This window comes from Parasteatoda tepidariorum, chromosome 3 (genome assembly GCF_982258835.1).
Source record: "Parasteatoda tepidariorum strain Cologne lab strain chromosome 3, Ptep-v5.0, whole genome shotgun sequence".
Classification (NCBI taxonomy): Eukaryota; Metazoa; Arthropoda; class Arachnida; order Araneae; family Theridiidae; genus Parasteatoda; species Parasteatoda tepidariorum.
The window spans coordinates 86,417,388-86,442,551 of NC_141757.1; the positions used below are offsets into that span (position 1 = coordinate 86,417,388).

Here is a 25,164-nt window from a genome sequence, read left to right on the forward strand (position 1 = left end):
GCATTTAACAGTGCATGTACGATGCGAAATCAGACATAAAAGCTTATTTATTTTGAATAAAAATACCTTTTGTTCTATGGATTTGGATTTTTGACAACAATTTTTGACAACAAACAATTTGGGGGAGGGAGAGTAACCGCAATTTAAAAAAAAATAGTCCTAATAGTTTAGGCAGGAGTGCAGTCGAAAGTTTGGGCTCTTTAATTTCACATTTTGCATATTTTGCAACACCGTGAAAACTTTTTTAAGCGAATCAAAAAGTTTTTAACTTATAAAAGTTATAAAGTTTTTATCTTCAAGTTTATAACTCATTTTATAATAAGAATAACAATTTTTAAAAATAACTTTTTATTACATATTACTTAATTCCATACTAGTTAAAAAAAAAATTTGAACTCTAAGGCATATAGATTTTTTTATATGATTTCAATACACTTTATTTTAAGTGACAAAATATAAATTATGAACGAAATTCGTCTTAGAGTTTCTGAGTTGTCTAATTTTAAAAAGTCGTATCTTTAAAAATTTGATATTATAAATAAATAAATAAATGAAAACGCTAAACAAATGATATGCTCATGCTTAAGTCTGATGCTTTTAAACTTCAAAACCTTATTCGCCTGAAGTTTTAAGATTTTTTAAATCGATTTTTGAAAGCTTAAGGAATCTTTCAGGAATTGAATATGAGATAGTTGCAAAATTCAAAATTATAATTATATTATTTGAATCAAACATAGTATGACAAGGTAAATAGTTGTTTAGCTGCAAGAAGATACAATACAGATCAAAAAGATATTTTTCTAGTCTGCTAACTTATTTGAGCAGCTGTCTTACTATACTATGTTTTGACTGCAATGCTTATTATTTTTTCATGATTTTTAGCAAAGTGAATATTGATTTTTTTTAGCTGAGAAAATTCTGCGTATTTATCCATATAATAGGCTAAAACAGCTAATACCTGTTTTTCCCTGTCATTGAACTAGCAAGTTACACGATATTAAAAAAATATATTAATAAAAGTGGATTTTGTTTACTAATGCAGATTAAAATCTTAATAAATCTCAACCCTAACTGAAAGATGTATTTTAGTTCATGTATACTTTTTTTTAAATAATTATTTTTAAAAACAATTCTATGATATTAGAATTTATTCCATGTACACTGTAAGAAATTTCGGTTAAAAGTACATGTTACGGAAAGAAAATCCGATATACCGTAATTTTTACAGTAAAGTCACCTCTAATCTCTATAATCTATTTCCAATTTTTGATACATCTGGTTTTCCTTTTTATTTAGTTTCTAATGCTTATTATTATAATAAATATTAGATATTATTATAGTAATTTATTTTAATTATTTGAGTCCTTACAAAAATAAGGACCGAAAATGACAAGAGTTTGAGTTATTTCCCTTTTGTTTCGTATAGCAGGAATGGCAGTGTAAAGTTTTTTTTTAAGGGTAGATTTTATTTTCTTATTAAGTACTAGGTAAAAATGGTTTTTTGTTAACTACCTTTTTTTACAATATTTTTGGCGGTTTAGTAAACGAATGTTTTTAATAATTATTTATTGATGGTTTGCAGTTTAGAGGTCGGTAATGTCGTAAGCGAAATTCTTTTAAAAAGTTTTAGAGAAAAAACTTAAGAATGGAAATACTATTGGAAATCGAATTTATGTGTGGAAAAAGGGAGCAATATACATAAAAAAAATTTCAAGTCATTTTCAAACTGAGCAAAACAAATAAAGTAAGTATATGTCAGTAAGTAAATCAGGGAATAAAATTTAAACTCGCTAACTCGCCATGGAAATCAAATATTTAAGGCTGAAAAGTAGATTTCATATTTTAAAATGTTGAATTTTAAATTAAAGAAGATAAGCTTAGATTATCGTGCCTGAACAAGATGCACTATGAAGTGTTTTCCGAAAAAAAAATCTACAGTATTTTATTCTATTTAGAACAAAAAAGCTGAGTCACCTGCTTTTCACCTATGAAATCATTGTTTTTGTAACCAGTAAAACTTTATTTTGATTAAATATTATTTCCTTTCATGTGCTTAAATTTTTTAGCTTCTGTTCATTTACGGTTCCGGTTTTTTTTTTTTTTTAAAAATACGAATTACATTTGTTAACATTTTAAAAATTATTCTTATTTTTCATGGATATAAAATAGTGTCGAATAGAAATTTTTGTACGGCTTGTGTTTTAAGAACTGAAATTTCATGACCAGAAATAAATCATGAAAATAGCTATTTCTCAATTAAAAAAACCGCACATGTTAACACAGTAAAATTAGTTCTAGTTATTCTTTGTTACTGTAGTTAGCATTTTTTGAAGTTTGTGAAAATAATATTTTAAAATTACTTTGTGTTTTGTGTTCTCACAGTTAGTCGAGATTATAGTTCTTTATAAACAAATCAGAAAAATTTTAAATATACAAATAAGTAAATTTATAAACATTTTAATATATAAAAAGTAAATAAATAAATAAGTAAATATATGATTAAGAACATGTATTGTTTTCAATTTGAAATAAAATAGAAAGGGTGAACGTAATAAAACTAGTTTATTATTCTAGTTTATGATAAGAATATTTTAAAATAACACTGGCGTTTTGTGTCCTCATAGTTAGTCGTTACAATAGTTCTTTATTTACAAAACAGGGAAATCAAAAATCTATAAATAAGTAAATCTAGAAGTAAATAGATATATTAATAAGTTGACATTTAAATAAGTAATTATCTAAGAAAATATTTTTAAAAATATTTTAAAATAATATTTTAAAATTACTTTGTGTTTTGTGTTCTCACAGTTAGTCGAGATTATAGTTCTTTATAAACAAATCAGAAAAATTTTAAATATACAAATAAGTAAATTTATAAACATTTTAATATATAAAAAGTAAATAAATAAATAAGTAAATATATGATTAAGAAAATGTATTGTTTTCAATTTGAAATAAAATAGAAAGGGTGAACGTAATAAAACTAGTTTATTATTCTAGTTTATGATAAGAATATTTTAAAATAACACTGGCGTTTTGTGTCCTCATAGTTAGTCGTTACAATAGTTCTTTATTTACAAAACAGGGAAATCAAAAATCTATAAATAAGTAAATCTAGAAGTAAATAGATATATTAATAAGTTGACATTTAAATAAGTAATTATCTAAGAAAATATTTTTAAAAATATTTTAAAATAATATTTTAAAATTACTTTGTGTTTTGTGTTCTCACAGTTAGTCGAGATTATAGTTCTTTATAAACAAATCAGAAAAATTTTAAATATACAAATAAGTAAATTTATAAACATTTTAATATATAAAAAGTAAATAAATAAATAAGTAAATATATGATTAAGAACATGTATTGTTTTCAATTTGAAATAAAATAGAAAGGGTGAACGTAATAAAACTAGTTTATTATTCTAGTTTATGATAAGAATATTTTAAAATAACACTGGCGTTTTGTGTCCTCATAGTTAGTCGTTACAATAGTTCTTTATTTACAAAACAGGGAAATCAAAAATCTATAAATAAGTAAATCTAGAAGTAAATAGATATATTAATAAGTTGACATTTAAATAAGTAATTATCTAAGAAAATATTTTTCAAAATATTTTAAAATAATATTTTAAAATTACTTTGTGTTTTGTGTTCTCACTGTTAGTCGAGATTATAGTTCTTTATAAACAAATCAGAAAAATTTTAAATATACAAATAAGTAAATTTATAAACATTTTAATATATAAAAAGTAAATAAATAAATAAGTAAATATATGATTAAGAACATGTATTGTTTTCAATTTGAAATAAAATAGAAAGGGTGAACGTAATAAAACTAGTTTATTATTCTAGTTTATGATAAGAATATTTTAAAATAACACTGGCGTTTTGTGTCCTCATAGTTGGTCGTTACAATAGTTCTTTATTTACAAAACAGGGAAATCAAAAATCTATAAATAAGTAAATCTAGAAGTAAATAGATATATTAATAAGTTGACATTTAAATAAGTAATTATCTAAGAAAATATTTTTAAAAATATTTTAAAATAATATTTTAAAATTACTTTGTGTTTTGTGTTCTCACAGTTAGTCGAGATTATAGTTCTTTATAAACAAATCAGAAAAATTTTAAATATACAAATAAGTAAATTTATAAACATTTTAATATATAAAAAGTAAATAAATAAATAAGTAAATATATGATTAAGAACATGTATTGTTTTCAATTTGAAATAAAATAGAAAGGGTGAACGTAATAAAACTAGTTTATTATTCTAGTTTATGATAAGAATATTTTAAAATAACACTGGCGTTTTGTGTCCTCATAGTTAGTCGTTACAATAGTTCTTTATTTACAAAACAGGGAAATCAAAAATCTATAAATAAGTAAATCTAGAAGTAAATAGATATATTAATAAGTTGACATTTAAATAAGTAATTATCTAAGAAAATATTTTTAAAAATATTTTAAAATAATATTTTAAAATTACTTTGTGTTTTGTGTTCTCACAGTTAGTCGAGATTATAGTTCTTTATAAACAAATCAGAAAAATTTTAAATATACAAATAAGTAAATTTATAAACATTTTAATATATAAAAAGTAAATAAATAAATAAGTAAATATATGATTAAGAAAATGTATTGTTTTCAATTTGAAATAAAATAGAAAGGGTGAACGTAATAAAACTAGTTTATTATTCTAGTTTATGATAAGAATATTTTAAAATAACACTGGCGTTTTGTGTCCTCATAGTTAGTCGTTACAATAGTTCTTTATTTACAAAACAGGGAAATCAAAAATCTATAAATAAGTAAATCTAGAAGTAAATAGATATATTAATAAGTTGACATTTAAATAAGTAATTATCTAAGAAAATATTTTTAAAAATATTTTAAAATAATATTTTAAAATTACTTTGTGTTTTGTGTTCTCACAGTTAGTCGAGATTATAGTTCTTTATAAACAAATCAGAAAAATTTTAAATATACAAATAAGTAAATTTATAAACATTTTAATATATAAAAAGTAAATAAATAAATAAGTAAATATATGATTAAGAACATGTATTGTTTTCAATTTGAAATAAAATAGAAAGGGTGAACGTAATAAAACTAGTTTATTATTCTAGTTTATGATAAGAATATTTTAAAATAACACTGGCGTTTTGTGTCCTCATAGTTAGTCGTTACAATAGTTCTTTATTTACAAAACAGGGAAATCAAAAATCTATAAATAAGTAAATCTAGAAGTAAATAGATATATTAATAAGTTGACATTTAAATAAGTAATTATCTAAGAAAATATTTTTCAAAATATTTTAAAATAATATTTTAAAATTACTTTGTGTTTTGTGTTCTCACTGTTAGTCGAGATTATAGTTCTTTATAAACAAATCAGAAAAATTTTAAATATACAAATAAGTAAATTTATAAACATTTTAATATATAAAAAGTAAATAAATAAATAAGTAAATATATGATTAAGAACATGTATTGTTTTCAATTTGAAATAAAATAGAAAGGGTAAACGTAATAAAACTAGTTTATTATTCTAGTTTATGATAAGAATATTTTAAAATAACACTGGCGTTTTGTGTCCTCATAGTTGGTCGTTACAATAGTTCTTTATTTACAAAACAGGGAAATCAAAAATCTATAAATAAGTAAATCTAGAAGTAAATAGATATATTAATAAGTTGACATTTAAATAAGTAATTATCTAAGAAAATATTTTTAAAAATATTTTAAAATAATATTTTAAAATTACTTTGTGTTTTGTGTTCTCACAGTTAGTCGAGATTATAGTTCTTTATAAACAAATCAGAAAAATTTTAAATATACAAATAAGTAAATTTATAAACATTTTAATATATAAAAAGTAAATAAATAAATAAGTAAATATATGATTAAGAACATGTATTGTTTTCAATTTGAAATAAAATAGAAAGGGTGAACGTAATAAAACTAGTTTATTATTCTAGTTTATGATAAGAATATTTTAAAATAACACTGGCGTTTTGTGTCCTCATAGTTAGTCGTTACAATAGTTCTTTATTTACAAAACAGGGAAATCAAAAATCTATAAATAAGTAAATCTAGAAGTAAATAGATATATTAATAAGTTGACATTTAAATAAGTAATTATCTAAGAAAATATTTTTAAAAATATTTTAAAATAATATTTTAAAATTACTTTGTGTTTTGTGTTCTCACAGTTAGTCGAGATTATAGTTCTTTATAAACAAATCAGAAAAATTTTAAATATACAAATAAGTAAATTTATAAACATTTTAATATATAAAAAGTAAATAAATAAATAAGTAAATATATGATTAAGAACATGTATTGTTTTCAATTTGAAATAAAATAGAAAGGGTGAACGTAATAAAACTAGTTTATTATTCTAGTTTATGATAAGAATATTTTAAAATAACACTGGCGTTTTGTGTCCTCATAGTTAGTCGTTACAATAGTTCTTTATTTACAAAACAGGGAAATCAAAAATCTATAAATAAGTAAATCTAGAAGTAAATAGATATATTAATAAGTTGACATTTAAATAAGTAATTATCTAAGAAAATATTTTTAAAAATATTTTCAGTAAGGAGAAAATCAATTAGGCTAACGTAATAAACGTAGTTCATTATTCTTCAAGTTTATGAAAAGAATATTTTAAAATTATTACATTGATATTTTGTGTGCTCATAGTTAATCGAAGCAATAGTTCTTTATAAACAAGCAGAGTAATTAAAAATTTATAAATAAATATACAGACAAGTTAATACATAAATAATTAGATATATAAATAAGAAAATATGTCTTTTTTTCAATTTAAAAGAAAATAGAAAGGGTGAACGTAATAAATCTAGTTCATTATTCTTCAAATTTATGACAAGAATATTTTAAAATTACACTGCCGTTTTGTGTACTCATAATTAGTCGTTACAATAGTTCTTTATTTACAAAACAGGTAAATCAAAAATCTATAAAAACTATTTTTAAAAATATTTTCAATAAGGAGAAAATCAATAAGGCTAACTTAATAAATGTAGTTCATTATTCTTCAAGTTTATGAAAAGAATATTTTAAAATTATTACATTGACGTTTTGTGTGTTCATAGTTAATCGAAGCAATAGTTCTTTATAAACAAGCAGAGTAATTAAAAATTTATAAATAAATATACAGACAAGTTAATACATAAATAATTAGATATATAAATAAGAAAATATGTCTTTTTTTCAATTTAAAAGAAAATAGAAAGGGTGAACGTAATAAATCTAGTTCATTATTCTTCAAATTTATGACAAGAATATTTTAAAATTACACTGCCGTTTTGTGTACTCATAATTAGTCGTTACAATAGTTCTTTATTTACAAAACAGGAAAATCAAAAATCTATAAAAACTATTTTTAAAAATATTTTCAATAAGGAGAAAATCAATAAGGCTAACTTAATAAATGTAGTTCATTATTCTTCAAGTTTATGAAAAGAATATTTTAAAATTATTACATTGACGTTTTGTGTGTTCATAGTTAATCGAAGCAATAGTTCTTTATAAATAAACAGAGATATTAAAAATTTATAAATGAATATATAGGCAAGTTAATATATAAATAAGTAGATATATAAATAAAAAAATATGTTTTTTTTTTTTAAATTTAATTTAAAAGAAAATTGTAAGGGTTAAGGCAATAAATCTAGTTCATTATTCTTCAAGATTGTGAAAATAATATTTTAAAATTATATCTGTGTACTCGTAGTTTGTCGAGACAATAGTTCTTTATTAACAAAACAGAAAAATCAAAAATCTATAAATAAGTAAATATATGAATATATTAATATATAAATAAGAATATATATATTTTTTCAATTGAAAAGAAAATCAAAAGGGTTAACATAATAAAACTAGTTCATTATTTTTCAAGTTTATGATCAGACTATTTTAAAATCACTTTGATGTGTTTTTGCGCAGTTAGTCAAGACAATAGTTCTTTATTTCCATTATTCACTCAGACATTATTATTATGTCTTTCATGGCCAAACAATTACAAACTCCCGACATAACCCAGATTTTATGAGAAACATAATGTAAGTAGTTCCGTTTGACTTAATTAAAATAGCTCCACTTTCAATGCGGTATATGGGCTTTCTGCGCTATACGGGTATACTGACCCATTTCAGATGGAGTTTTATGTTTTTGCTTTCTACAAATATTTATTTTTATTCGTGTATTATTGTTCACTTGATTGCCATTGTAACTATTATTTCCAGTGAATTAACATTTTAATATGTAATAATGCTTCACTAGCGTTTTATGAAAGCAGTTAAAAGTCTGCAATCACAATTAAATGTTATGTCTTCCGAGAAAGAAGAGAGAGAGTTTATAACTTTATATTTTGTACACATTGTATTTCTAATTTGCTTTGTGCTTTGGTAAAATTACTCAATAATATCACGAGTGCGGGTAGTGAATGAGATTAAAATAAAAACCTCAACGTTCCAGAAATTTTGCTCAAGCAGTGTGTGTGTTAATGTAACTAAATTAAATTTAATTATTTGCAATGGACAATTTTGCTTCTTTTGTGTATTTAAATCCACCGTTTCGTTATTTGAATTTTCTGAAAAAAATTACTGACAAATTAGCGATAAAAGCAAGCATAACACAAGAATAACCTTTAATATAATCACTACATATTTGTTTTGATTTTAAATAAATAATTACTGATAAATTAGCGATATTAACAAACATATCGCTAGGCTAATAATTATAACTTTTCAATATTTAAATTTCAAATAAAGAAAAGGAATAAATAGTTGGAAATTCCCCCCTCCCCTCAACAATTTAACAATAAATAATAAAAATAGGAAAAAAAAACTTGTCTTATCTTAAAAATCAAAACAAAATCAAAATTAAATTTCCTTGTTAGATGACCATATTAGTATTTGGTAGTATCCTTTGTTGTTTGAATTAAGACTCTGATTCAACCAGTGAATGATTTAATAGATTTTCATTTTATAGTTCTAATTTTATGTTTAGACCGAAAATTATTTTAAGGAAAAATCCCTTTACCATTACTTACTTTTACTTTGGTGAACGGGATTACTTTTATCAAATCTTATTCAGTACATTGCCGAAGCTTCTGAAAATTTTGTCTACATCTTTTGTAGAATTTCCTTATGTTGTATGAAATTCTGATACAAACATTCTGGTTTTATTATAAAATAGTACATATCCATTACATTAATCTTTTAAAAATAAATTTATGACTTCTAAAATCATTATTTCCTAATAAATATAACTATTAAATTGAAATTGGATGGAAAAAATCGAACTATTATATTTGCGTTCTAGCTTTAATTAGTGCTGTAGATATTAAAAGTTGTGGAAAAGAATTATTCCAAGTTCATGAGAATTTGATATTTTTAGAAACATTTTATTAAATAGACTAGTTTGCAACCGGGAAATATGGGCCAATGATATATAATTAGTTTGGAAACCGAACTTAATTTTTTAGAAAAACAAAACAAAACTATCTTAATTATAAATGCTTGGCTTATTGTCGTGTATTTTAAAAATATTGATCTGAAAATCAAGTTTTATACATATTTCAGTGTTTTTTTTCTCTCTCTCTATGTTTAGCGTTTCGATGACTCAATAAATCAAAGACTTTTTTCATCCAAAAACTCGGGGAAGAAATAGTCGTTGGAGAAAATAGATGTGAAACATGTTGTTTACATTATTGTAATAATTTCTTCGTCTCCTTATGTTATTATTTATCTTTTTTTTTACATGTAGAATCTCGTCTTTGTGAGTCAAGGAGTGCAAAATATTTGTGGAATGTTATGAAAAGGAGTATTGTGTATAAAAGTTGATACATTAGCTACTGAAAATAATTGTTGATTTGAACAGTAATAATAGAAAACATAGAATAAGTAAATAAATGCATATCCTATCATTTCGAATCTTCATTTTTTTTATTTATCAATTTTATAAAAAGAGTAGATTTACTTATTTAGTGTAAAATAAAGGAATATGCAGGAATTAAAAAAAATGAAATTCCGGAGGATCTAAAATGAGTGCTTTTATATTGCAATTTTCAAATTTCGCTCACATTTTTTTATCTTAAAATAAAAATAGGATTTAAACATAATTAATGTTTAAAGTCATGCACTTGAGCTATAATATTACATAAACAAAACTATGTTAAGCATTTATTTCATTGAAAATTTAAAAAAATTGTTAAATTACTTAGAATTTTTTTTTTAAAGAGGTTGCAAAAAAATGAGCGAGAGGTTAAATGATTTAGCATCGAGTTATTAAATATGTTTTTCGTTTTCTATGTTTGTTAAGCTATGCCTACATATTGAAACATCATTTTTCCGCGAATTGAAAGACTGATGGCAATTAGTTTGCTTCAATAATGATATGGTATGGGGTTCAAGTTCTGTGATCTGTGGTAGAAACTTCAAAGCAGGATAACACACTTATCTATAGATGCTATCTTTATATAGAACGTTTAAAAATTCAATCGACAAATTCAGGAGGGTGTTAAACGGCATAAAGGGAACGAAAACTTATCACAGAACAAAGGGCAGCAAACAAAGTTTAGACGATGAAAATTGCAAAATACCTATGCACGTCTCGATATCACGCTGAAAAAAATTTACTAACTTGCTAGCAACAAAAAGATTTATTTGATTTATTATTACAGCATTTGTTTGAATTACATCCATTGACGGTCATTGCACGGTCTACAACGATGCAAAAACGATTCCCAGTTTCACTGAAAGGTACTAGATGTGCTTTTGGCGTCTGCTGAAGCGACGACAATCCGTGCTGTGACATTCAGAACCTGGATGCGTTTTCCGCGATTTTCACTTTCTCAATTTGGTTTGCGACTCCATGTTCTATACAGTAAATTTTCTCTCTCTCAATTTGAATTGCGACTCCATGTTCTATATAGTAAATTTTCACTTTCTCAATTTGGTTTGCGACTCCATGTTCTATATAGTAAATTTTCACTTTCTCAATTTGGTTTGCGACTCCATGTTCTATATAGTAAATTTTCACTTTCTCAATTTGGTTTGCGACTCCATGTTCTATATAGTAAATTTTCACTTTCTCAATTTGGTTTGCTACTCCATGTTCTATATAGTAAATTTTCACTTTCTCAATTTGGTTTGCGACTCCATGTTCTATATAGTAAATTTTCACTTTCTCAATTTGGTTTGCTACTCCATGTTCTATATAGTAAATTTTCACTTTCTCAATTTGGTTTGCTACTCCATGTTCTATATAGTAAATTTTCACTTTCTCAATTTGGTTTGCTACTCCATGTTCTATATAGTAAATTTTCACTTTCTCAATTTGAATTGCGACTCCATGTTCTATATAGTAAATTTTCACTTTCTCAATTTGGTTTGCGACTCCATGTTCTATACAGTAAATTTTCTCTCTCTCAATTTGAATTGCGACTCCATGTTCTATATAGTAAATTTTCACTTTCTCAATTTGGTTTGCGACTCCATGTTCTATATAGTAAATTTTCACTTTCTCAATTTGGTTTGCTACTCCATGTTCTATATAGTAAATTTTCACTTTCTCAATTTGGTTTGCTACTCCATGTTCTATATAGTAAATTTTCACTTTCTCAATTTGGTTTGCGACTCCATGTTCTATATAGTAAATTTTCACTTTCTCAATTTGGTTTGCTACTCCATGTTCTATATAGTAAATTTTCACTTTCTCAATTTGGTTTGCGACTCCATGTTCTATATAGTAAATTTTCTCTCTCTCAATTTGAATTGCGACTCCATGTTCTATATAGTAAATTTTCACTTTCTCAATTTGGTTTGCGACTCCATGTTCTATATAGTAAATTTTCACTTTCTCAATTTGGTTTGCTACTCCATGTTCTATATAGTAAATTTTCACTTTCTCAATTTGGTTTGCTACTCCATGTTCTATATAGTAAATTTTCACTTTCTCAATTTGGTTTGCGACTCCATGTTCTATATAGTAAATTTTCACTTTCTCAATTTGGTTTGCTACTCCATGTTCTATATAGTAAATTTTCACTTTCTCAATTTGGTTTGCGACTCCATGTTCTATATAGTAAATTTTCACTTTCTCAATTTGGTTTGCGACTCCATGTTCTATATAGTAAATTTTCACTTTCTCAATTTGGTTTGCTACTCCATGTTCTATATAGTAAATTTTCACTTTCTCAATTTGGTTTGCGACTCCATGTTCTATATAGTAAATTTTCACTTTCTCAATTTGGTTTGCGACTCCATGTTCTATATAGTAAATTTTCACTTTCTCAATTTGGTTTGCTACTCCATGTTCTATATAGTAAATTTTCACTTTCTCAATTTGGTTTGCGACTCCATGTTCTATATAGTAAATTTTCACTTTCTCAATTTGGTTTGCGACTCCATGTTCTATATAGTAAATTTTCACTTTCTCAATTTGGTTTGCGACTCCATGTTCTTGATAGTAAATTTTCACTTTCTCAATTTGGTTTGCGACTCCATGTTCTATATAGTAAATTTTCACTTTCTCAATTTGGTTTGCGACTCCATGTTCTATATAGTAAATTTTCACTTTCTCAATTTGGTTTGCGACTCCATGTTTTATTCATCTCTTGATGTCTTTTTTGTGAAGTAAATTTTCATCTCTTGATGTCTTTTACCATACAATTGTTGGGTCGAATTTCAGAACACCCTGTAATCATTTATTTGATAAGAAAGAAGTAGGGTTTGCGGTTTATCCAAATTCTAGGTATAGATCGCCGAAAATCCAGTCATGTGTTTAATGAATGGGACGGTATGATATATGATTCCAGAGCTTAAATGATTTAGCTTTGTTACATCTCAAAAATTTTGTTACTTAGGAAATAGTTGTTATCATTACTATCAGTATCGATTCAACCACAATTTTAAACCCAAGATTTTTCTGATTGGCAAGTCACTGATATTGATTTCTTACGTGATCGTCGACTTTAGTTACTCCGATCCGAGCTGAGGAATTTAGATATTTACGCACTACTACTTTCTTATTTTCGCTGCCACTTTGATTTAGATATTCATAACTTATTCATCTTTCATACTTTATTTAAGTCAGAGGATTAATTTAAAGATGGATCACGACTGGTTTAATCTTCTAAAAGATTCTAAACATATCTTCGATATTTGCAATCTTGTTATAATATCTTCTTTCTTATATTATATTGATACAAATTATGTTAATAATTCACTTACGTCGCTGCTTGAAATATTTTGGCTACTGATTTCTCTTGCTTCTTTTTTTCGTGAGCGTATGTTATGAAAGTCTTAAAAGAGGAGACAAGGAAAAGTTACTGTTCCAGAAAGAGCAAAAGGCACTAAAGTGATTGTTAAAATTGTAAAGTTATTTGTTTAGAAAAAGTTCTGATTAGATGTACAGTGCTCCAAAAAGAGAAACGGACTTCTCTGAATAACTTTTTATCTAAGGTTCGGATTTTCACGTTCCAGGACTCAATCTTAATGGCTCGAGGGGTTGAACTCAAATAAGTTAATTAATAAGTGCAGACGATATTTTAAGTTAAGAAATCAGACACAAAAACGTACTTTCTCTGAATAAACACACCTTTTTTTCAGACAAATTCGAATTTCTGACGTCCAAAATAGAGGGGGTAGCTGCAATCTGGGATAAATTGTCCCAATAGTTTGGTCAGAAGGGTAATCCCAAGTTTGGACTCCTAATGCTAATTTTACAATTTGCGTATTTCCCTATATCTCGAGAAATTTTTAAGTAAATTGGAAAATTTTTGCACACAATTATAAAGCTCGTTTATCCAAAGGTGATTTCATGCAAAAAATAACTTTTAGCAAATATTTATTATTTTTTATCATTTTATTTAAGAATGGTCGAAAAAATTTTGAATTGTAAAGTATAAAATTTTTTACATCATTTAAAAGTATGTAATTTTACATGGCAAAATACAAAATTTAAACGAAATAGTTGAACAGTTTCTGAGAAATGGAATTTCAAAAAAGTCAGATACTTAAGATTTGATTTCTCAGGAACCATTTGACCAATTTTGTTCGAAGTTCTTGAGATATCATGAAATATGAAAAAAATAAAATTAATTTTGAGGTGTCCAAACTTTGAAGAGCTCTCCTGACCAAACTATTGGGTTTCCAAAATTGCGGCTACTCCCATTATCTTGGTCAGACGAATCCGTCGAAAAAAAAGTGTGTTTATTCAGAGAAAGTACGTTTTTGTGTCTGATTTCGTAGCTTAAAATATCGTCTGCACTTATTAATTAGCATATTTGAGGTCACCTCCTCGAACCATTAAGATTGAATCCCAGAACGTAAAAATCCGATCATTAGATCAAAAGTTATTCTGGGTGGTCCCCTTTCTATGCGCATTGTACATATCTAAAATTTAATATTATTTTGTCAGGTAATTAAATATCATCAGACTGCTTTTAATGAGAAAATGCATTTTGCAAACAGTTCCGTATTTTGTAAAGTTGATGTTTCTGAATTCATCGGATTGTTTGCTTAGAACCTTCTACCACTAAGCTCTTTACTGTGTAAGTAGCATTTAATTGAATGTAAACATGTGCTTTATTGCATAGTAGCTTATTGCTGCGAAAAAGTTATTAAGTCTAAATTCATAGAACTGTTACTTAAAACCTTCTACTCTTCATACTGAAAGTTTAATTGAATGTAAGCATATGCAAAATTGGAATATATACGTAGCTTATTGCTACGAAAAAGTTATTGTCATGTATTTAATTGCATTTTATAGGCGCTCGGCAGGAAGTGAGTAAACAAAGCTCGAATCCTCGATGTTAGTTACCAAATTTCTCGTCTGATTGAATCTATCTATGTGGATCATGGGTTAGAATCCCCTTGCCGTCGGGCGAACCAAGGGGAAGTTTTCAGTTTTTTTCTCTACATGTAACACAAATGCGGGATAGTTCCATCACAATGTTCTCCAACAAGGCTGGTTTGTCTCAATGCTTGATTTAGGAGTTTCCTTGTCCTTTGGGTTATGTTCAAAACTACAAGGCTACGGAGTTGAACATAGATAGTCATAAACTTAGAATCAAGTCGGCTATTCAACGCCGGTTATAAAATTAAATTAAATTAAATTAAATTAAATTAAATTAAATTAAACATGCAGAAATCTCTCATTGTCTCACATTTCTTAGATATGTTTATGCTCAAGCTGGCCGGATACAGCAAAACGTGTTTTTACATGACACTGGATTTTGCTACACTCGCCAGTCAAAATTAGTCAAAACTAACACAAGTATTTAAAAAATTGTAAAAAGAAATATTATTTGCCTGAAAATTATAAAAGAGAACATAAATAAGCAATAAAGAAATCTTTTTGTATTTAAACTATAAAAGTTTACATATTTGCAGCTTATTAACATCAAATATATTAATTTTCTAAGAGTGATAAAACAGCAAAACTAATTGATTTTTTCCGTTTTTCTTACTGAGCATCGAGTTTCAGTTAATCGTATGTCGGAAAATTGGGTGTTTACTATAAACATGTGTCACAATCGTTTTTAAATTAATAAAAAATAGCGTCGTTCCAAAATCATTACAGAATAAATAATTAAGATAATAAAATTAATTTTATTTAAACAATAAAAAATTACATAACTACAACGGATAAATAAAAGATTCCTATGACTGTATTAATTTTATAAGAAGAAGAATTAACTAATGAATGAGATGAATAAAATTCTAAGACGAATGATTAATTTTCTAAGGCGCCGAGCAACATCTTCAAATATGTTAACTTCCAAATTGTAAGAATGCTCCAAAAATAAGCTGTCAGTAAATAGAATTTCGAATAATCAGGTGTCTCATGTAGACCTTATGTCTGTCAAAAACGCTTCTAAAATAATCAAGACATACTGTCGTCTCAAAAATATTAAAGAAATATTGTAAAATAAATCTTTCGTACTTAAACAATAAAAATTTGCATATCTGTGTATGATTCCCACATATAACATTAATTTTCTAAAAATGAATGAAAGAAGTCGTCAAAATTGATTTTTATTCTTTCTTTTTTACTTCAAAACGCCTAGTGAATATTGGATAGATCCATTGTGAAAGAATAGGGTGTAACTCATTTTTATTTCCTTGAAAAATTCGATTTGGATTGCTTAAAAATCTTTTTAGCTTCCTGTCTTAGTATAAGGTTATTCTCCTCTCACACCCACAAAGTTCGCCCATCCATTTGTTCCATCCTATACCTAATTTTGATTCCAATTTCTAGTTTATTATGCCAGTTAATGTTGTTTAATATTGCAGTCACGACATTGCATCTAGCGTATGCTTAATTTGGTCTGACTGTTAGAAATGATTTAGAATCAAAAAGTATGAAATAGTTTGTATTTAGTAAGAGTAGAACACCTCGTTTAACCCTTCCAAAGACTGTGGTAAGTATACTTACCAATTTTTATCCTTCCGAAGGCCGTGGCAAGTATACTTACCACCAATTTTTACCCCTCCAAAGGCCGTGGTATGTATACTTACAACCAATTTTTACCCTTCCAAAGGCTGTGGTAAGTATACTTACCACCAATTTTTACCCTTCCAAAGGCCGTGGTAAGTATACTTACCACCAATTTTTAAAGTCCAGAGGTTTCCATTTGTTAATAACTCCAGCTTTCTTGAAGTGCGTTTGAATAAAATTGGTAACCATTTGTTAGTTTAAGAAAATGTATAAAAGTTATAAAATACATAATTCCTTTTGAAGTTTGTAGCATTTCTAAAATATATTTTATAAGAAACGAAAAATAAAAGTCAATAAGCTCCTAATAGGTCATGGTAAATATACTTTAAAATTTAGATTAATTTCTTACAAGCTGAATAAGTTTTTTTTTCTTATATCAATTTCAATTCCAAAAATACTTTAATTTACCTTTACCAGAAATAAATGGACCATTAAAGGGTTAAACTATTTTCTCCGTTCAACAATGTTAGATACTCCACGTCTAGTTGTTCAAAGTAACAAGTTATTGTTATAATTAAAAGTTACCAGTTGGTTACTGCTTTTTGGAAAAGCAATCGTGAACTACCTATAACTGCAAGGAGAAAAAAATTATAGAAATTTTTTTCTGTTCAGTTGCTAACGGGTAACGGAAATTCTGGTTTTCAAAACTGTAGTTCATATTACCCACACATTCAATAAAAAATACAAAACTAAAAAAGAAATTTAAGCTAATGACAGGTTTTTATGCCACGCTCTAAGGTATCATGAAAAAATTTCCACATTTTACCAAATTTAAAAGTTTCCTCACATATATGCAAGCTATGTTTTATAGCTAATTTAACTAAAATCATTATAAAAGTGCTTCGGTGAAAACTAGCGAACTTTTTTGGTGTCCCATGGAAGCCAGAAATACCTTAAATTGTATTATATTCTAATACTTTTGATCATACTTTTTTTCTCAGTGTGGTAAGTACAGCTTAAAAGTCGAAAATCATTTCAGAGGGGGGAATCTATATGGATCTGATTTATTTAATAATAATAATACATTTTTTGAAACTTTTGAACCGGTGTTTACTTTTATATTGTCTTTATGAACTTATAACACCAGTTCGTAAACAGTTATTAGAAAAAAATGAATTTCGAACGCTCAAAGAAAGGCAGCTATTGTCATATTAAACAATTACAATCTTGCCTTCGCCTTGACCTGGTGGACGAAACACGTAGATTATCCAGAAATAATAACAACTTTCATCTTTAGAGGTTGAAAAAAAAATATTGCTCGCAATAGAAGTGTTCTTTGGCGATTACTGCGGCATGGCATGAAAAAGAACGAGGTAAATAATAACATTAAAAAAAGAAGACACTGCCTCAAGATCGTGACAGCAGCCTGTGTCGAATATATTTGTAGTTCGTGTTGGTATTCAGCCTTGGAACCCTTGTTGGATGTATAGACAGGTGCTGTTCTAATTTGCGTGTAAAGCGAGTCAAAAGCTGCTCACAATTCTTCGCCAGTTGTCGCCAGAGGACGACGTTCTACCGGTTGCCATTAATATGAAGTAATGATGAAAATAAATGAAATGAAAGCCGCTTTATTTATATTTTTTATGTTCGTCTTTTCGCCGCTGTCTGTTAGTTTCGTAAGTATTTTTTTTCCTTCCTGTTTCATTGTTTATTTAATGTTGCCGGTCGCTAACTGGACTGAACCTTGAAATATTACGGTGTTTTAAACTCGGAAATTGTTTAACATGTTTACATGTTTGTAGAATTCGGATCAATGTTCACTGATATAAATGTTTTTTTTAATTTATTTATTTATTTATGTTTTAATAATAAAGTCGTTTTCCTTAAAAAAAAAAAAAAAAAAAAAAAAAAAAAAAAAAACGAAAATTTTTTTTCGTTTAATAATTTGGTAATTTTTTTTTATTAATTTATTTAAAGTTAACTTTAAGTTTTCCTTAATTTCTGTAAATATAAGAAGACGCTCGTTTTTTTTTTTTTTTTTATTAAACTACCAACGAATACTGTGGGCATGAATAACTCAGAATAAATATTTGCATTTGAAATATTTGAACATGAACACTTAATTTGGTTATTAATTTCGCTTTATTTACAAGATTTTACTGGATTGATTGTGAAAAATTCTGATCTCATTTATAATAGTTTTTGAACTGAAAGGAGGTGGAGTTAATGAGTTCCAGTTGAGTTTTTAAACTGGTTTGTCACCATAACCTCTCTCTCTCTTTTTTTAAATACTAATATATATATATATATATATATATATATATATATATATATATATATATATATATATATATATATATATATAATACTTTGTTTTGTAATTGAAGTATATCAATAAGAAATTTAATAAAATAGCAAAATTGATATTTTTTTAACGTATCGTAAAATTACTAGAGTAACGATAGCTAACGTAAAATTACTTAAATAAAACTACTTGCTTGTTATTGTATCTTAAAGTTTAAACTAATAACATATGCATCTCATGATAGTTTGATTTTCAGGGATAAGAATATCAGATTGCTCATTATATAGATATTAAGATTTAAACAAGCTAATTTTATTTTTAAGAATGAAAAGTATGTGATCTAAATTAAACTAGTTATTACTTAATGAAGTTCTACTTAATGTTACGAGCAAACTAGTTAAAGTAATTATCTCACAAACTCTTTTTATTTTTATAAAAACTTCTTTGTTGTTATTAAGATATTTAAAAGAATTTTAAGTTATGATCGATATACAGATTAAAAAATACGTTTTTTTATGCGTTATATCATTTTGAAAATTTGATGAAATTGTAAATGACTAAACTTATTGAAAATCTCAAGATTATTTAAAAGCAACAGCTTGGGAATAGGCGAGATTGCATCAAAATTTCAAATGCAGTTAATGTTTATTTATAATAAATAGTAAAAATATATAATAATGAACCAAAATATTTTTAAAAATAGTCTAAGCCCACGAAATTTTTTTTTTTTAAAATAACCTTAACGTGGATTACTAAACTATAAATTTTGAAAGAATTGCTACATAAGAAAAGTAATAATTAAACCAAAATATTGTTATAACAAGGGGAAATTCAAAACAATATTCAACATTTTGCAAGAATCTGAGGCAGGCATAATTGTTAGAGATAATTTATTTAAATAGATAGCAAGATCAATCATTAACCTATGTTATTGATTACGTTAATACTTTCGTCTTGTATGATAAAATGTCTATACTTGATCTTAAGACTTAATGTGTTCCTCGTCAAAACTAATGATTACTAACGACATTTTTCGACGAGTGAAGATTACATTCTCTAAGTTTTTAACTTAGAGATTGTTCAGAAATGATGTCTCTCTTGGAGAGGAAATTCATTACATAGTGACAGTTTTTTATTAACTAGCTGAGGAGAGGCAACAAAAAGCGTGACGTTAAGATTTTAAGATAAAATTTTAAGAAAAACACAAATTTCGATTTCAAATTCAAAATTCTAAATATACTGCTATTTACAATTGCGCTTTTACATTAATATACTACTATAGTATTATATAGTGTGGAAAAAAAGACCATCCTGAATGACTTTTGGTCTAATTATCGATTCCTAACGTTCTAGGACTCAATTGTTCGAAGGGTTGACTTTAAATATGCTAATTAATTAGTGCAGATGATATTTTAGGTTACAAAATCTGACCCAAAAGCGTACTTTCTCTGAATAAACATGCATTTTTCTTTAATGATGGATTAGGATTTCTGACCAAACCATATCAAACTTTGGATCCCTCTCCTGACCGAACTGTGGGACCATATTTCCCAGATCACGGCTACTCCCTACATTTTGTGAGTCAGATATTCGCAGGGGTTTGTCTATTTTTCTGAGAGGTACCTATTTTGTGAAAATTTAGACATAATTTGTGAAAAATTAAAAATTATATTAAAAAATCAACACAAAAATAAGGTAAAAATATGGATTTATCGTTTCTTAAGGGATACAAAAGTAAAATTTTAGAAAAAAGTAATTTGGGTCCTAAAGTTGAATGTGTGAAGGTACCGCTAAACGGTAGTAAATTCGGCCTGGACAGACCCCTGATTCGAATCCATCATAAAAAAGATATGCTTGTTAAGAAAGTCTAATTTTGTAACTTAAAATATCGTCTGCATATTTGAGGTTACCCCTTCGAACCATTAAGATTCAGTTCTAGAACGTGAAGATCCGACCCTTAGGTCAAAAGTAATTCTGGATGGTCCCATTTTTTTTATTTTACTCACTGTATATTAATAATGTTTTTTGTTGCTGAGTTCATCTTACTTCATATAAAATAAATATATATGTGATCATTAGTATTTCTTGCTCACAAATTCCACCAAAACAAAGCTTGAAAATAGGATCTAAAATATGATCTACAACTTAGTGCTTTGTTTTTGAGTTGCAATGTATATGCAATATTGCAAAGGGAGGGGGATAGAGTTCAAAAATATTGAATAAAAAAGCACAATATTTATGGATAGCCCCTTAATAATTGAATTATATATCAATGAGCATGTGCAGAACACTGTGATACTTGCTACTGAGTCTTTGAAATTAGTGAAATGGTGAATTGAAAAATGTTTTTTGGTGACAGAAAAGTAATTCAGCTGTCACATATCTTTAATCAGAATTCGTGGGAGTAAACGAACAACCCGTTCTCATTTCTCTAATACGGAAGCGTCCACAAAATCAGGTAGCAGATGTTTGAATTGCTTTTTATAAAACCATAATAGCAGCTGTTGACATCAAGTCTACACTCGAGGTATTAAAATACGTAATTTTATGACATCTTTTTTTAAATGTCTATTCCTTTCTAGGTTATTGATCTTACATTTTAAGTACATAGATAGTTAGTGCTCCCAAATATTGCATTAATATTGAGGTATTAATAAAAATATTCTTATACTGATGTATTTTATTATTATTTTATATGTTTGCAGAATATTTTGCTTTTTAAATATGGCAGAGGCTGCTAAAAATGAACCATCGTAGATTTGTTTACATAAGCTAATGTTTCCCTCCTGCGTTTTCGGAATAATTTTAAATTAATTGTATTTCATACTTAAATAATAAATTATGTTAGTTTGAGGGTTGTTAGTTTGTTTTAGGAGTACATATAAATTACAAATTTTAAAATTTATATATCGTATGTTTTTAATAAATAAATAATTACATATTTAATATGGCGCGAATCCAGAAGGGCTAAATTTTAACTTCGTTTGCATATCTCTGTCTGATATTAAGAATTTAATTTCATAACTTTTAAAAGCGTTTTTAAAGCAGTTTAAATTTGGTTTTAAAACATATAGTTTAAATGTCTAAGTTTAAGAGTAAGACTTTGTACTTAAAGTTATGATTGTTTTATTATGGTTGAGAAGATGCAAAATATAAATATTCGATTACAGGATGCATGATTCGATTATGGGGATAATGGGGGATTCTGCAATGGCTACACGTAACATATAGTTTTAGAATCTTTCTCAGAAATGAAGTAAGAAAACTAAAAACATTAAGCCTCGTAAATCAATATATCAGCGAGGATGATAAAAAAATGCAAATCGTAATCTTTCGAATCACTAGCGAGACAAGTGGGATTAAAAATATTAAAGCTAGTTATTACCCGAGGAAACAAGGTGGCTTTTTTGATGATATGCTTTCGACTTCTCTCTGTTTCTTCCAGCTATCCAACACAGATTCTGATATTTTCTGTGCCGTCTTACTCTTTTGTGATTCGTAAGATTTCGGTGGTTATTTTGTTTACGAATGATTTAAATAATAAAATGTGTCCCTTAATGTGCATACAGTTTTTTTAAAATTCATTTTTGACAAGGATTCTGAAACTATGCATTAGTAGCAGTCATATTTTTCTAGTTAAAGGGACATTAGCTGTTTTACACAAACATCGTACTCAAAAATATTTTTATGGTCCAATTAAGTGTAAACATTTGATTAATTTTCTAATTTATGTAGCTAAATTCTTACTTTAAGTGAAAAACATTTAGTCCTAAATACCACGTTGCATGCAAGTTCAACTAAGTGTCAAGTTTTACGAACATTGATAAGTTTAATCGAAGAATGAAATTTAAATTTTGTCTCTCTCTCCCCCCCAACTAATACCTAATTTCCGATGAAATTGTCATAACTTCAAAGTTAGCTTTCATTTCAATCATTGTATATTTTACTCAATACATCGTTTTGAGCACTTTGAAAAGTTAATTTTTTTTTTCTTTTCGCGATATTGCTTTGCTTACTAGATACTTCATAGGACTACTAGATTACTAGAAGTTTGTTTATCCACTGAAGTTTAGTTTATGGTTAAATTTCACAATATGGTCTTACAATACATTCGAATGCCATGTTTGACTAGTGGCTCAATAACTTCTGAATAAATAAAGTTACTTTTATTTTCATGCTTTTTTCACGTCTTCTCTACTTTATATTGAAACTAGCAGACCTCCTACTTGTTTTTACAGAGCATACTGCTTGTTTCTGTTGGCAGTGTAGTACACCTCCAGCAGAAACAAGCTGGAGATGTACTCCATAGTTTATCGAGACTTCTTTGTGGTGCCCTTGTTTTAAATAGAGGTAACCATGAATGAGAGGAGAAAGTGTGAAATGTGTGAAGAAAAAGTTGAGCGACAATTTTAACGAGTCCTTCAATTTTAAGTAAATTAACATCCCCAATATCATGCTTTATAATATAGCAATGGTAATCAATAGTGGTAAGCAATGATTTTTAATGACTTACTTTTTATCGATGGTTACTAATAATATATTTTGAAATTGCAGCAAACCATTTCTGTTGATGGCCACTGCAGTTATGGTGTCTCAAAGTCAGGAGCATGAATGGTCGAACAGCCCTTCCAGAACAGGTAGTATGCTGTCGCTGGATGGCCGCCAACGACCTGCAACGGCCAAGACACCTCCATCTTATTACGATGCAGTCAGAAGTCGACATTCTCTCTCGCAACCTGTAAATAAATCACCAGAAAAGCAAGATAAAAACCTACATGTACAGCAGGTCAAGTACAACAGTTTGCCAAGGTGAGCATACAGAATTTCTCATTAATACAATGCTCTTTAGCTTACAAAAAAACATATATCAATAAATAACTTTCTTGAATTCAGTGTTTTAATGATAGATTAAAAACATGACAATGCTGAATAAATTTAGTGATACGTGGCATTAAATAATGACCGCCCTTAAGATGCATTTTTAAGTAGCTTCACTAATCTCGGTAACGAATAAACAATGCATGCGAAATTCGTGACTGCTTAAATAAACTTATACAATATGGAAATAAGACAGTATTTGCAATTATTAGGTAACTAAAAAGTAAAATAATTAACAAAAAAAAATGTTAAATTCAGATATTTTAAAAAAAAATTAATAAAGCCAAAAATAACACTTGGATCTGAAACTTCGATTTTATCCAACAAAGCTGAAAATATAGAAAGATATTTTGAATGTGGAATAACTAGAAAAATAGGCGTAGAGTGAGACGGGCACACTTTTTGTTTTTAAGAAACTTCGTTTATTCTGAGTTTTATACATGCCTTTTTATATAGATAGAAATACATAGAAGAAATAAATATGCATATATTCATAAAGCTTAAAATAAGCTATCAGTTTTTTACACCCCACCCCTCACGCTACGCCTATGACTATAAGAATTTATGGAACCATTAATTAAATTAACATATGGAGAAAAAAATACACCATGACATAAAAAATTTAGTTACAGGGAAAAACATAAGATTTATCAAATGTAAAAGAATATAGTCGATAGGATCTGTAGGATGTTATATTTGTTTCTATGTGTTCTTAAGATTAAAACAAGCTTGGACAACACATATTTTATTTTGAAAATAAAACAATCCAACAATTAACATGAAATAGAAAAAATAATCACTTAAGCAACACAATTCAACTGACATCACGCGCCAGCCGGAACAACTCTTCTTAGTTTTTTTTTTTAAATTGTATCTGAAGGGTGAGTATAGTATTCCCTCTGTGGTGCCGAACTCTACAGTGTCGAAAGAATGAAGGAAACAAACATGCCTAAAATCCTGAAAGGAAAATTGTACAATTGGAAAAGAGAAAGACCAAAGCTGAGATAACTGGATCAGGTTTAGGAAGATCTGAAAAATTCAAAAATAAAAAACCGGAAAAGGAAATCTCGGGAGAAATCGACGTGGAACTTTACTGTAGAGAAAACCAAATCTCACCGAAAGCTGTTGAGATGGGAAAGTAGAAAGAGTATAGAATATACATTCTTAGAATAAATGTGAAAATTAAAGTAATAAAACTACATGCGTGAAAGGTTTTATATTGATATTTAAGTGATAAAATTGTATGATTAAGTGAACGAAAATGTCTTCAAAACCTCATCTTTAATGTCATGAGATTATGGGGAAAAAAAGAAGTGATTAAAATAATTTAAAACCAGTTTGCTTGTGAGACTGGGATGAATTTTTAAGCGAGGAACCATGTTCAAGTTTCAATCTTAAATATACAGGCTTCAGAGAATGTTTTTAATCATTTCGCTCTTTCTAATTTCAAAAATGCTTGAACAAAGTATAAAAACCTGTTATTTTTTTAAACTTTATTTTTACT

At 26.9% G+C, this 25,164-nt stretch overlaps 1 protein-coding gene across 2 annotated transcripts in view; it reads left to right on the plus strand.

The window, feature by feature from the left end:
- LOC107437146 (uncharacterized) overlaps positions 1-25,164 on the plus strand; it is a 71,322-nt gene that overhangs the window by 26,635 nt on the left and 19,523 nt on the right. The window contains exons 1-2 of one of the 2 annotated variants that reach the window (XM_016049057.4): positions 18,010-18,153; positions 23,337-23,591. In XM_016049057.4, coding sequence (XP_015904543.3) covers positions 23,353-23,591 — 239 coding nt within the window. In that variant the 5' untranslated portion in view covers positions 18,010-18,153; positions 23,337-23,352. Of the gene's footprint in view, positions 1-18,009; positions 18,154-23,336; positions 23,592-25,164 lie in introns of those variants that run through there. The other variant, XM_016049056.5, reaches the window with a different exon arrangement.